We start from the raw sequence: 15,617 nt of genomic DNA on the forward strand, positions 1-15,617 counted from the left end.
CTCTGTCCCATTTCAGTTTGTCGTCACGGATCAGATCAATGGCGACTCGTGTCAGAACCGATCGATACTGTTTACAGTCGGACTCATGAGCGAAACCAGCAGCAGGTTCTGATTTCCGAGCCTCAGATAAATGAAGAACCGACAGACTTATAAACGGAGGATGTGAGGAAAATAATAAACCAACAATCAAACACCAGAAAATAAAACATCAAATAAACCCAGGATGTCTGTGGAACACGCTGGTTTCTGCTTCTGGTTTCAGAGACAAAAACAAATAATTTAGGTTTAAGAAAAAATATATTTAGCTTCAAGCTAAACATTTAATTAGCAAGTTAAATATTTAGTAGCTAAATATTAATTTCTAAACTAAATTAGGTGGCAGGCTAAATATTTAAAACTCAATATCTAATTATTTAGCTCCAAAATATATATTTAAGCTAATTATAGCTACATGTACAGCTAGCTTATAGCACTAAATATGATCTGTTTCACATCTAACTAAATCTTTAGTTACCTTGGAGCTAATATTCAAAAGTACTAGTTGCATAAGATTTTCACTTAACTAGTTTTTACAATCAGTGTTAAGGAATTTTTTGATTAAAAAAAAGCTCCTATATTTTGCTGAAAAGTTACTTTTAAGTTAGTTTTGTCTTTAAGCGTACTAAAAATACTCTGTAATATTTTGTGTTTTTGCAGTTTGGAAAGTTACATTTTAATTTATTTGAGTAAAAATGTGTTTTCATATTCAGAAATGACCAACCTGAATATAAACACATCAACTTTGAGATTTTCTCCACTCGTTAGTTTTAGTTTCTGTCTCTAATTCAGCTTTTGAAGCTGCAGACGGACAGAAAGCTGCTAAAAATAACTCCGTCTGGGTCCGGCAGGTATTTATTATCTGGTTTTAACGAAGCTGCGGCCGAATGTTCAAGGTCAGGCTGAGGAATCCAGCGTCGGCGTCTCGTGATTCATCATGGCCGCCTCCGAATTGAGGCTGGAGATGAGCTGAGTGGAAACGGGCAGGATGTGGTGCTTCGTTATGTCCACTGCAGTGATGGAGGACGGCGCTGCCTGTACATCACTCACACTGCAGACAGCCGTGTGTGTGTTTGTGTGTGTGCGTGTGCGTGTTTTCCCATCAGCCTGTCTCATTTATTCTCTTTATCCCAGTTTGGCTCCCAGGATAAAGGCAACAGTTACTTCCTGAGTTTCATCTCCAGGCGCCAGAGTGAAGGGAAATGATGCGTCTGCTCAGTTTGTTCTGAACTTTTATTATTCACCAAACGAAGAGGAAAAACTGAGTGAAAGTTTAACGACACGATTCTCACTTCCCAGGGAATTATGGGAAAATATCCACCAGGTGATCAACTTCACAGGTTGACTGGTCAGCGTCAGGAAAATCAAAAACAGCAAAAATTTGGTTTATTTTACCTGCATAAGATCAAATATTTCATTAGAAAACTATATATTTAGTTTAACAAACTAAATATTCTGCTTGAAACTACATGTTTAGGTTGCTATCGAAATATTTATTTAGTTTGAAGCTCGTTTAGTTAGTTAAACATTTAGCTTGCAAGTTAAATATTTATATTACAAACATAATATTTAGTTAGCAAGCTTAAGATTTGACTCAAACAAATTAGTGTTGAGCTAAATATTTAGTTTGTATCCAAATATTTAGCTTGCTAACTAAATATTTAGTTAGTAAGCTAAATAATTAGCTAGCTAGCTGATGAGCTTAATTAGCTAGCGAACATATCAGCTTGCTAGCTAAGTATTTCGATTTGAAGCTAAATACTTAGCCTGCTAACCAAGTACTTGGTCAGCAAACTAGATATTTACAATACTAGATAAATGTTTAGATTGAAGCTAAATAATTTGTCTGCTAACTAAATATTTAGTTAGCAGGCTAAATATTAAACTTGCTAGCTAAATATTTAGCTTCCTAAGTTAACAGGAAGCTAAATATTCAGCATCATTTCTAAATATTTAACTTGCTAACTGATTATTATCTGACATTGAGGTCTTGCTGATTCCAGCTGTAGAACACGGTGGTGGAGAGGTGATGATGTGGGGAAACATTCTGGGGTCAAATGAGGTCACCAGTCTCATTTGCTTCTCAATGTCCTTCCAGGTTCATCTGCTCTAAAAATGAACAATTAATCACAAGCAGGTGAAATAAATGTAGAAAATCCCTTATATAAATGTAACTAAATAAACGGAACCATGTTTTAAGGTTTTAATGAAGCTACGTGAATCTCTTCTGGCGCTGCTGCCTGTTTCTGCTGCGTTCAGGTGGATCGGAGTTATTTTTCGGTCTCTGGAGACATTTGTCTGTCCTCTCTCTCCCGGAGCTCCGCCTCGGATGTTGCTGCCGCTGCTGCTTGTTTATCTGATTACAGCCTTACAGGAGCTGCTTTCTCCTTAAAGCGACACCAGTTTAATTAATCGGCCTGAACCAGCAGCAGCAGCAGGAGGAGGAAGAGGAGGAGGAGGAGGAAGAGGAGGAGGAGGAAGGAGACCGAGGCGGAGGATGCAGATGAAGAGCAGCATCCATCTTCTCGCTGCCTCCCTGATTTCGGCGCCTTGCACGAGGATTATGAATCCGATCTGAGCCGCCATGGATGCGGGGAAACCCTCCAGCTTCTGCTCGGATTTCCACCCTGCAGGAGGAGCGGGCCGTGAACGCGTCACGCATTCAGGTAGTCGGTGAAGCTGCGGAGTGTCCAGCGCGGCCTCAGTGAGGTAACACCACCCGGAACCCTTCCTCCCTCCACCCCCACATGGACCTCTGACAAACGCCCTTAGCTCCGCCGCAGACGCGGTGCGCAGATGCGGCGCGCCGATGCGACGCGCCTGGTTGTCCGCGCTGCGCGTCGCGCTGCGGCCGCTCGCTGAGGCTCTGGTCCGGGACGGCGGCTGCCCGCGGCGCGGCAGGATGGTGCGCATCGCCAGCGCGCTGGGGCTCATCATCTTCAGCGTGGCGCTGCTCATCCTGTCGCTCATCAGCTACGTGTCCATCAAGAAGGACTTCCTGCCCGGATCCCCGCGGTACGGACCCAACGGAGGCCCCAGGATGTACATGTTCCACACGGGGTACCGGTGAGTCCAGAGGAGGTTCTGATGAGGCCTGCTCTGTTTTCATTGGCTGCTCTGAGAATAAAACCTGACTCATCATTTCACAGATCCTCAGTCTTAAATCATCCTTCACTTCCAAAGCCTCAAATATAAACATATTTTCCACCTGACAGCCAGGTGTGATATTTAACTATAGCAAGTTTAATATTTACTGAGAGATAAATATTTAGCTAACAAGCTACTATGGCTTCAATCTAAATATTTACATACCAATTTCAAAATGTAGCACTAAAGCTATAGTTAGCTAAAAACAACAACAGTTAGTAAGTTAGCTAACTATTTAGCAAGCTAAATATGTAGCTTCAATCTAAATATTTAGCTAGCAAGTTCAGTAGTTAGTGAGAAAGCTAAACGTTTAACTTAAAACAAAACAGTTATCTAGTTAGCTAACCACTTAGCAAGTTAAACATGAAGCTTTAATTATAACATAGTTAGCAAGTTTAACATTTAGTTTAAAACAAATATGTAGTTAGAGCTAACTATTAGCTTGTTAACTAAATATGCAGTTTGCAACCTAAATAGCTTTGTTTTAAGTAAATTATGTTGCTCTGAATACTGAACTGGCTAGCTACATGTTTAGTTTGAAAACAAAGAATTTGTTTAAAGCTAATAATCACTGTTTACAGAAGTAAAACTGAACACTGATGATTTTAAAGTAGCGTTAGCTTCTGCTAATGTTATGTTTTTTAGATGTTTATCTGTTAGTGACAGTTTCATGGGCCTGGAACTGAGATATGCCCACAGTACAGCGGAACCTCGTCTATTTTTCATAGAGCATATCTAAAATATTGAAAATAAAATTCAAAGAAGACAGGAAGAAGTGAGGGATGATTTAAAACTTTTGCTCAGAACTGAGCATCGGTGTTTTGGTGTTGTTGACTTTCCTCTGCAGCTTTTACTGAAACCTCTGGGGAGAATATGAACGTTTGCACGGTGCTGTACCAAACTCGTGTAACGGTCCGAGTCAGTTCCTCTGAAACTAGAGTGGGTCTGTCCTAGCGTCAGGGTGCGAGACAGGCGGGTCATTAGCGTAGCAGAGGTTCTGTTTGGATGCACTACACTACATGCTAGAGTTAGCATGTCAAGTTTCAAATGTTACTACTGAGGAACTTTATGCTTTGAGATTTTTGCTAACTTTGAAAACAGTTTAATGCATTTATCCTTAGCATTAGTTTCATGTTTAGCATTAGCTTCCACTAAATACCACTTTGCTATAGCGAGTTAGCATTGACTTTCCCTAAATATGTCGGAGTTGCACTTTAGCAACATATTTTTTCTTGATAGATTTATAAAACCAATAAAAGGTAAAACATCCTAGGATTAAATACTTTTATACACTTTATGTTCGTATCTAATGGATTTTCTCATCACTGGTTGTTTTAGACCTTTGACCTTTTTAGCTAGTTTGAAATCTCTTTTCTATTACTCAGATTAGCAACTTTATATTTAAATTACAGCACTGTGCAAAACATCTTAATATTATTATTTATCATTTTAGCTTTCCAGGCTTTATAAAGAACCAGGCCGGTTAAATCAAGCAGTTATTTTATTTTAAATTTACATGCTGAGCTCTAATGTGATTTTAGAGCCACTGGTGTCGGTTTAAAGCTGAGAAGTCAGATGTTTTTGTATCGTTGTTGTTTTTTTACATCTCTGCTGCAGCGAGAGGCCACCTCGTAAACCCGACCTGAGGTGAATACAGAGCGATGTTTTCTACCCGTCTGCCTCCTCTGACTACAACCAGCAGCTTTTGCTTCATCTCCGTTTGGCTGAAAAACAAACCAAAATGAATAAATCTGCAGCCGACTGCAACAACTTTGTTTCACAGATGAGACAAAGCAAAGTTGAGCCAAAGACGCTGACTTTGCCTTGGCAACGTTTAGTCTGGTGGTGTTGACTTTGGAACAGCATCAATGGAAAGAGATTGAAAATATACTTTTTAATGGAAAAAAGTTGGTTAGTAAAAGAAAATGCACTTTTATAAACCTTTGACATTAAATACAAAAACAATTTCCTTGCGTTTGAGCGATGAATTCATATTTTTTAGTATCTCATGCTGTTTCTGATTCAGCACTGCTTCTTTCTGCCTGAAATAATCTGTTTGCCAACATGAATGAGCCGGTTACTGAAGACACTTTTAACTTCCTGTTTCTCTAATTTCACGTGATTATTTTTCATACTGTAATAAAAGATCAAGATTTGTATTTTGGAGTTATTAAACAGAGTTTTACTTTTTAAAATGTGCGTTAGCATAGCTAGTATAGCAGTTTTTAACTATTTGTTTTTTACCTTTTCCAGTGCATATAAGGATGCTAACATGCTTATGCTAACTGACTGCGCTTAAGAAAAAGGCGGGAAAACACAAACATAGTTTTTTACATGTTAGCATTATAGTTTGTTGTTAAATTTTCTATTTACCATAAAGATATAATCGAAATACACTTTATAATTCAGACTTTTGTAGATGTTTTATTTTACGAAGCTAGAGTTGCTTTTTCAAAGAAACTTATCTGAAAAAAGTTGGTGAAAACGGCGAGAAAACGGCAAAGCTAGCTAACGTAGCATTTCTAGTTTTTTATTGTTTATAATCAGTTAAATGTGTCAAATCTTAGAATAATATAAAAACAATTTTCTTATATTTTAAACATTTATATTTTAAGCAAATCGTTTTATTGATGAAAAATCAGCTTCATTAGAAATCTATAAAAAATAAATATTACACAAGTTAATAATTCAGTATGTAGAGATTTGACTGAAGGAGAATTTATTTTTACTTTCTTTTACTACAAAAACTGTTCATCTTAACAAGTGAATTTAAAATATTTCAAGATGTTGGAAAAACATTTAAAGTTTTTAAAAAATGATCAAATTCAGTAAAAACTGAAAAACATAATATGTTATAAAACATTTGGATTCTCTGCTAACAACTTGTTAAGATGGGCAACGTTGCTGCAACTTTCTGGCTTTCTTACTAACTTCTAAGCACAACTTTGAAGTTATTTGCGCTTTGAATAAATAAGAATATTTCAGATACAGAAAAGAGCCTGAGTCTGCATTTACACTGAGCCGACAGCGTAAATGAAAATGATTTTAATGCATCTGGTTTTCTGAAGGAACACAAAGATTTTGTTGCTGCAGCTTTTAGAAGCAATTTAGCTCCAATATTCTGATAACCAACAAATAAATAACATTTTTATGTCTAATTCTGTCAAAATTCATCTTGTTATGATAGTTTCATCCAGATATCAATGTGCTTCTGGCCCTTTAAGAGATATAAGCAGGTAATCAGACAGGTTTTACTGAGTTACACTGCAAAAACACAAATTTTACCAAACATTTTTGTCTAGTTTCTAGTGCAAATAAGACAAAATTAAATTAAAAGTCACTTTTAACAAAGTAAAAAGTTACTCTTAAGTTGGTTTTGCGTTATTTCAAGTGGGCTAAGATATTTGCTTAAAAACTAGACACAAACACCTGGTAAGATTTTGTGTTTTTACAGTGTAGAGGTTAATTGGAACAGGAGAAATACACTGCTCAAAAAAATAAAGGGAACACTTAAACAGGTGTTTCACACTTAAAGTGTTCCCTTTATTTTTTTGAGCAGTATATTTTATAATCCATGTTTGAAATTAATCCCCCTGCATTTGACTGTTTATTAAATCAAACAGTTGTTTGCCTTTGACAGCGAAATATACATTTTAAAAAAATAAATAAAATAAAATATTGAGTTATTTGTTGAAGAAACATTTTAAAAATTTGTTTTGACAAATTTTTCTTTAAATTTAGAATCCATGATTGGTTTAAATTATAAACCTGTCTGATTATTGCTTAAATTTGTCTCAATTTGAAGCAACTATCTTTATAAAACATTCAGAAACTTTGAGTTTTTTTACATTTCCGATGCGTCTGCATGCAGAAAAACTAAACTGCTTCTGAAAACACGAACCGACTGAAACTCCTGATGCAGGAAAACCCAGTTAATCCTCTGCTCTGCTCTGTGCAGCTCCCAGCTGGCCATGAAGTACCTGGATCCAGACTTCGTTCCTCTGTCCAACGCTCTGACCGAGGATCTGCAGAACGCCTCTAAATGGAGATACAACAGCACAGCTTTCACACAGCTGAGGTACGACAGCCGACAGCCTGACAGGCTTTTAGCACTGAAGCGCAGCAGGTCGCAAAAACAGCCACAGGATGTGGAGTAAACAGCAGCTGCAGAAAATGACCCAAAGTTACAGAAAAACTGGGAAGTTTTAGAAAAAGATGTGGAAATATTTTATTAAACATGTTTATTTAAAGCTGCAGTGTGTAACTAATATAAAAAATGTTTTTTTTACTTATTTATTGAGACAGATAATCGGTGAAAAAATGTAGCTCCTCTGCCTTCTCCCAGTGCTAACTAAAAACAACCAATCAGAGCCAGGAGGCGGGGCTTAGCGCTGTCAATCATGTCCCATCAGTACAGCATGTTGTGAATGCTAAAGCTAATCAGCATGGCAATGAATGACAGCAGATAAATGGTTTTTCTGTAATGTTGAATTGTTTTTTCATCATTACCATATTTAACAGCGCGTTTACAAGGTTGATTGACAGCGCAAAGACCCGCCTCCTGTCTCTGATTGGTTGTTTTTGGTGCATTTCTTTAGACGGCAATCGGAGGAGATTCATTTTTTCACAGATTATCTGACTCATATTGTACTTTCACAACATGGTGACAGTTTTAATTAATATATAAAACTGTATGTTTTGTTGTGATTTACTTTATATAAAATAATCAGACTTTTCCAGGAGCTTCCATTAAAGTCTCTGTCTTGCAGGACGGAGATTTCTCAACACATCGACATCCCCCGTAATTTCACGTTGACCCGGGACTCCGTCAGAGTCGGCCAGCTGATGCACTTTGACTATTCCAGTCACAAATATGTCTACTCCATCGGTGAGAACTTCCGGTCGCTGCTGCCGGAGGTTTCGCCCGTCCTCAACAAGCGCTACAACGTCTGCGCCGTCATCGGGAACAGCGGCATCCTCACCGGCTCGCGCTGCGGGGCCCAGATAGAAAAATACGACTTTGTCCTCCGATGCAACTTCGCGCCAACGGAGATTTTTAAGAAGGACGTTGGGCGTCGGACCAACATGACGACCTTTAACCCCAGCATCCTGGAGAAATACTACAATAATCTGCTGACTGTGCAGGACAGGAACAACTTTTTCCTGAGCCTGAAGAAGCTGGACCGAGCCATCCTGTGGATCCCAGCGTTTTTCTTCCACACTTCGGCCACGGTGACCAGGACGCTGGTGGACTTCTTTGTGGAACATCGAGGCCAGCTGAAGGTCCAGTTGGCCTGGCCTGGAAACATCATGCAGCACATCAACAAGTAAGTAGAGGGGGGCACATTTCTGCTAATGCGCTAGTAGTGGAGCTACATTTTATTCAGGACTTTAGCTAACTTTGAAAACATTTTACACACTTAGCTTCCACTAAATTAATTTTTATGGATAAACTCCAAATCTGTAATTTCCACGGCAGTTTTGTAAACTTTCAGGGGATTAAAGTTTGAAGTTTAACTAGTTTAAACACCATGTTGGTGCAGCGCCTTAACGTTCACAAAATATCCTTTGGTTAGCGCTTTAGCGTTAGCGTTAGCAGAACTAATTTTTACGATTTGCACTTTAGGGTTAGTGAAACTAACTTTTTAGTTAGTGCTGCCCACTACTGGAGAAACTGCCAACAGCAGAAATAATTATTCATGTTTTTTAAAGTACAAAATATTTTAATGTATATCTTATCTTAATATCTTAATCACTTCCAAAGGTTTTAATGCTGCTTCTACTTTTCCATGTTTTGTGACGTTCCAATTATAAACATCAGCTGATTTTATTGGGATTTTATGTGACAGACCAACACAAAGCAGCGCAGAACTTTGACACTGAAGGAAAGTTATTAAGATTTGTTTATAAAAATAAAAATCTGAAAAATGTGAAGGATATATAAAGTATTCCTGAGTGAACACTTTGCAGATATTTTTGGCTAGTTTTTGTTCCCTAAACACGTCACTGGCTGAAGAACATCTGACACATCAGTTTTGAACAGATTCTCACTTAGTTTTAGGTCTGGACTTTGTCTAGGCCACTCCATTTCATCTATAGTTGTATGTCATTGATATTCAGATGATGTATTGAGCAGTTTTGCCAGGTGCATGAAGCCTCCAGATTGTGAAATAAAACCATCATTTTGTCTCACTATGGCGCCCAGATCCTGTTTTTAGTGGCTTCCAGAAGCTAACATGTTGTAGCTTCGCTTTATGTTTACAGCAGAGAGGAGCTTTAGCCTGCAAAGCCGGATTATGAGGAAGCGGCTATTTAACGAAGGGAATGAAAGGCGGCTGTAACTGTGGAGGGGGATTTAAGTCCGGCGCTTAATGGTGTCTCAGATAAGTAGGCAGCTTGTAACAGTAACCTAATCTTTAGCAATCCCATTAAATCTACCTGCAGAGGGAGAATTACCACTTTCTGCAGCTCCAGGACTCCTGGACGCTTTTGTCCGGGACGGCGTGGCGAGTCTCCCCCTCTGAGAAGCTGAATCAGAAAAAGAGGAGATTTTATTTTACTCTTTCTCACTTTGTTAATCAGTGGTGGTTCTTACAGGGTGGGTCTGGGTAAGCCCCGCCTTCTGCCAGCCACCAACCAATCAAAATGAAGGAAATCCATAAACTAAACTCCAGTAACTAAGATAAGATAAATGATGAATTCACACCAGCCTCGTTTAGTTTGTTTTAATCCAACTCCAGTCCGTTTACTGCCAAAATCATTTTAATTTTAGGCCATATCAAGTTCATGAATGTTCTTAAAGGGCCGGTAGCACCAGAATATATTGATAAAACTGCTTCTCTAAATGTTAAAATATAAGTACACATGAGATGGGAAAACGTCTTGTTATAAGTTAAATAATCTGGCAGGGAAACCAGAATATTTTCATAAATATTAAGGAGTTATTGATTTAAAACAAGCTCCTATTTCTTGCTGAAACAATTGTTGACTGTATTCTATGACTTTGTGTTTTTATGATGTAAAGCTCTTTGAACCGCCTTGTTGCTGAACTGTGTTACACAAACCAACTTGATTGATTGAAATAGATATTTTTGCTGTTTTTTTCTCTGCAGCTACTGGAAAACCAAGCATTTGTCTCCGAAGCGCCTGAGCACCGGGATCCTGATGTACACGCTGGCGTCCTCCATGTGCGACCAGATCCACCTGTACGGGTTCTGGCCCTTCGGCTGGGATCCCAACACCGGGAAGGAGCTGCCGTACCATTACTACGACAAGAAGGGCACCAAGTTCACCACCAAGTGGCAGGAGTCCCACCAGCTGCCAGCCGAGTTCAAGCTGCTCTACAAGATGCACACCGAGGGTCTGCTGAAGCTCAGCCTGTCGCACTGCACTTAGCGTCTGGATTCAGACCGCTAACCAGCACCGCTAACGGCTAAACTACGGCCAAACTACGGCTAAACAACAACAATGGAGTCATTCAGAGTGAAAGCAGAATCAGGACATAAGTGACCTGAGTGAAGCCGGCCCCCAAACCTGCTTCAAAGCTAATAAAATTAGCGTCAAACTTTTGTGCCGCGTTTTTGCTGCCAGCATTTTAAAAACATTAATTAAAAAGTTTTCAGAGGCTAACCGGCCTTCGACGTCCAAATTGGTGTCAAACATTTGTGCTGCGGAAATTTTTGTTTGTGCTGCTTTTGCTTTAAACACATTAATAAAAGTTCAAAGGTCAACCAGCTCAAACACTTTACTCAAATCTAACAAAATTTGTGTTAACATTTGTACTTGATTTGTGCTGCAATTTTTTGTGCTGCTTTTGCTTGGAAAATAGTAATAAAAGTTTAAACACATGATCCAAATAAACCGAAATTGATGTCAAATGTTTGTGCTTCGTTTGTGCCGCAAAGACTTTTATTTGTGCTGCTTTCATTTGAAAGACATTAATAAAAATGTTTCCAGAGGTCAACCAAACAAAATTGGTGTCCATCAACTCTGCTGTGTTTGTGCTGCAAAAAGTTTATTTGTGCTGCTTTTGCTTTGAAGATCTTCATCAAAGTTTAAAGGTCAAAAGGTCAACCATTGACATTGATTCTGTAAATTGAGGGATGTTTGAACTCTGGAAACTTTATTATTTATGTTTTTAAAATGATAGCAGCACAAATAACAATCTTTGCTGCACAAACACTTAACACCAACTTTGTTTTCTTTGGGTAATGTTGGAGTGCTGGTTGACCTTCTGACCTTTAAACTTTCCTCAATATATTTAAAGCCATAGCTACAGTATTGAAATTTTCTGCAGCACAAACGCAGCAGAGTTGATTGACACCAATGTTGTTTGATTTCGTAAACGATTTGGAGCTGGTTGACCTTTGATGACCTTTGGAAGCCTTTATTAATATCTTTAACATGATAGCGGCACAAAGGCAAATTTCTGCTGCACAAACGTAGCACAAACTGACACCAATTTGTTAGATTTGAAGAAGGAGGGCTGCCAGCTTCACTCAGGTGAGAAAATGGCTGCAGCTCTTGGGAAGAATCTGAGCTGCAAACGGCAACAATCCGATACGCTGAAACTTTTGTTTTCTAACGTTTAAAACGAAACATTAATCAAGCTGTTTTCTGTTTTCTGCGTTTTTGTTGGTTTTATTTGCTATATTTAAAAACTGAAAGTACATTTCCAACTTTTGACCATCTCGATATTATTTTGAGGTGTGCAGAAAACATTTGTGGACTCAGTTAGGGCATCATTAAAAAAGTCAAGGTTCTAAAGCGTAGCAACAAAATGAGGAACCATTCAGTAAACTGGAAACAGGCGTGGAGTTAAAATGGGAAACAAAGCAACTTAAAGCCAGAAGCGTTACTGTAAAGATAAAATTAAAAACAAAACGAAACAAGACGCTAGCTAATAACAGCTAGCAGCCATTTTTATTTAGCGGGACAATAATCTGTTTTCCAGTTCTTTAAAATTTTTACTCAGGTCAAGTAGTTCCATAAAAAACATTTTTTGATGGTTTGTTAGCAGCTTTAGATGCTAAAAGTCTGATTGTTGCTAGTTTATGCTAGCTATGCTAGCTATGCTAAGTGACCATTTTGTTTCTTTTTGTAATTCATCTACTTCTTAAACACGCCATAATTTAAGCCCATTGCCTTCAACAATGCAAAAGTTATATTCATAAATATGTTTAATAAATATTAATGGTTGCCGTAAATGAAGCTAGTGCCAAAGCTAACAGCAGTTAGCTGCCATTCTGGTTGTTAGGGAGACAGTCGTCTGTTTTTCAGTTCTGTAGCCATTTTTGTGCTGCTGGCTGGAGATTTATTAGTTTTCTGAAAAACTAATACTTAAATTAAAATTACATTTAATCATTTTCTCCTGGTTAGCTAGCAGCCCTAGAACGCTAATGCTGGTTGGCTAAAATAAAAGCTAGCAAGCTATTACATTATTACACTGTTTTAAAACATGTTATTAAACCCTAATAGATAATAATAAAAACCATATTTGTTATGGTTTCTCTGAAAATGCTAATGTTTGTTAGCTGGTGCCATTGCTAGCTGAATGCAATTAGCTGCTTTTGTTGCCATATTGTGTTTATTAAATCAGCTTTTTGCTTAGATTTAGTGATTACATTAAATAAACATTTATATTTTAAAATTAGCTGATAGTCAAATGTTAGCTTAACAAACAGCTGCCCAATATTTTACCTGATTTTAATCTTCATGTAGTAGAACTCCTCGACAAATTGAAAGAACTGTTTTGTTGTTTAAAACTTTGGAGCAATTCTCTCTTTCTATCTTTCTTTCTTTCTTTCTTTCTTTTTTAATCTTACGTGACTTAAATCTAAATTGGCTGCTGTTACATTGTGTACCAGTAAATCTGCTAAAACCAAGGCTAACAAGCTGTTAGGTTATAAATCTACCAGGAGACAGCAACAACGGCGAGCGACTGCAGAAACGTTGAACGTGCTGTGCCTCCATCCGTCACCCTGACCTCCACACCCGGCTTTCCGCTTGGTTGCATACAGAACACTCTACCTCCTGCGCTGGTGCTGGACGTTCACACTGGACAGGCCGGATCTCGTTTGAAACTCAACGATGAAGCAGGAATCTACCAATAACGATGCTAACTGGAACAGAACGACGGAGAAAACGACTTTATGTTGAGCATCAATTCCTGCTTTGCTTGGTTTTCAATGGGAGTCGGTGTAAAATGAAAGCACTTAGAGAATTAAAGCCACAATTTGTCACTGTTGATGACTCATAATTCTCCTTACATGTTGTCATGTTATCATCTATGAGCTAAACTGGGCTAATTAAAAATGGTTTGTGATCCATTTATTTACGGGATAAATTGGACAGTTGGTGGAAATGTTGTGGATGTGCATCTCAGGTTTTTCTGACTGTATTAAAGCAGAATGTTGTTTTTTTTGTTGTTGTTGTTGCTTCTCAGCAGTGGCGACCCTAAGAGAGGGCTAAGGGGGGCCATGGCCCCCTCCTAAAAAATATTGGTCACTAAAAAAAATAATAAAAATACATTTTCATCAAGCAAAACCCAATAAATAAATGCATATAATTTTAAATGAAATTAAAAATGTATTCAAAGAAACACATTTTATATATTTGGCCACCTGTATTAACATTTTCTTGGGGCTCCTGCTTCTTTTATTAACATTTTAAATCAGTTATTGTTATCAAAGTCTGATTCTGATTTAAAATCTTATTTCTTGTTATTAATTTCATTTTTATCAGCCCTTTAAAACCACTGGATGAACTTTAGGCTCATTAAATGTGAATGATTGTCTGCAAAACGCTCATTTTCCTCGCAGGTGAGGATGCCATGTTTTTCTATGTGCTGCCATGTTTGAGTGAAATCCCCCAAACTGGGTCTATTTTTGTAAGCTTAGCTGCATTTTCTGCTTTTTGCCTTCATTTCTTTTTCTGCTCTTGTTTGTAAACAAAAATACAAACATGACGAGAAATGTGTCTTTGACGAAAAAGATTGTTTTATTCTTGCTGAAAAAGGGAAATATTATTTTGCAACATGATTTATTATCCATAAAGTTAAAGTGGGTGTTGTGGTTATATTTTTGAACATATTTGTGTTTCAGTAAAATGTCATTTTTACATTTTGGATGAAACAGCAGCTGCATCAAATCAGTTTGTCATTCAGATTAACTATACAGTAGAGACACATTTAGACATCACACAAACATACTGTAGTTTAAAAATGTTTCAATTAATCAAATACTTGAAATAAATTATATCTACTCTGTATTAATCACTTAATCACTGAATAAACTCAAACATAAGTTTGTTCAGCTTCTCTGTGTTTTTATAATTTCTCTTTTCTTAGATTTTTATGTCGTTTAAAGCGACTTTTTAAAAGTCGGCGAAGGTTCGTCTGGAGAACTGTAGAAGAAGAGAAAGAAGAGATTCAGAGAAATGTGAGTCTGGTGGCTGAAAGGAAAAAAAAGGAAACTAAAATGGCAGAAAGGTGAAGTTTGAGAAACTGGAAGGAGTTTTACATCCTGGGAGTCGGCAGAGAAAGAAAAATCAGCATAAACACAAAGTGGACAAGAAATAGAGAGAGAAATAAAAACAGGCAGAAGAAAAGATAGAAAGAGAGAGAGAGAGACAGAAACAGGCAGAAAGAAACTGAAAAAGAGAAAAAAGATGGAAAGGAAGAAAAAAAATAAGAAACAAATAAGGACAGAAAGAATGAATGAAAGAGAGAAAAACAGGAAGACAAAAATAAATAAATCAGTAACAGAGAGAATGAAAGACATGTTTCTTTTCCCTCTTCCAGCCCAGTTGGACTCGGCGTCCAGCGTCTGTCCTCAGAGGACGGATCGGAGGACGGATCAGAGGACGGATCAGAGGACGGATCGGAGGACGGATCAGAGGACGGATCAGAGGACGGAGGACGTCATCCTGGACGTTTGTCTCTTTATCAGCCGCAGCAACGATTCGTCCACGTTTCTCAACCTTTAGTCGTCCTGATGGACGGCGTCCATGTGGCGCCAAGTCAGGACATTCCTGAGTCTAAAGTCCCTTCAGGGGCCCCCGAACCGCAGCTTTGACACCACCTGTCATCAGTTCAATGCAGACCTTCGTCATCCGCTCGTCTTCATCACCTTCTGATCAGCTGCTTTTTAAAAATCTCAACTGTTCATAAAATGTTTAAAAAACATCCAGATTATCTTGTAATCCGACTTCCTGGGAATATTTCTGGGATCAGATTTGTAGAATCTAGGTCAGATTGGACAGAGATCACATGGTGCATGCTGGGTCACCTGACCCCTGACCTCTGACCCTCTCAGCTCCGCTCTTGCAAAACAACGTCCAGGAATCGACGTCTGGATTTAAAACCAGAAATCAGATCAGAAATACAAATAAAAACTAAAACTTTAAATAAGTTAGAAAATGTTTTTATTGTTACA

At 38.1% G+C, this 15,617-nt stretch overlaps 1 protein-coding gene across 2 annotated transcripts; it reads left to right on the forward strand.

The window, feature by feature from the left end:
* Nucleotides 1–1,988: 1,988 nt before the first annotated feature.
* st8sia3 (ST8 alpha-N-acetyl-neuraminide alpha-2,8-sialyltransferase 3) lies at nt 1,989–14,490 on the forward strand. Of its 2 annotated transcripts, XM_028025676.1 has the most exons (5): nt 1,989–3,102; nt 4,801–4,830; nt 7,142–7,261; nt 7,953–8,510; nt 10,296–14,490. In XM_028025676.1, exons 1-5 carry the CDS (start codon nt 2,846–2,848, stop codon nt 10,576–10,578), a joined length of 1,248 nt encoding a protein of 415 aa, XP_027881477.1. In that variant the 5' UTR covers nt 1,989–2,845; the 3' UTR covers nt 10,579–14,490. The 2 variants fall into 2 exon arrangements, with proteins under 2 accessions (XP_027881477.1, XP_027881478.1); XM_028025677.1 differs by lacking the exon at nt 4,801–4,830 and having other exon boundaries at nt 1,991–3,102.
* The last annotated feature ends 1,127 nt before the right edge of the window (nt 14,491–15,617 follow it).

The sequence above is a fragment of the Xiphophorus couchianus genome, chromosome 8 (assembly GCF_001444195.1).
Source record: "Xiphophorus couchianus chromosome 8, X_couchianus-1.0, whole genome shotgun sequence".
Classification (NCBI taxonomy): Eukaryota; Metazoa; Chordata; class Actinopteri; order Cyprinodontiformes; family Poeciliidae; genus Xiphophorus; species Xiphophorus couchianus.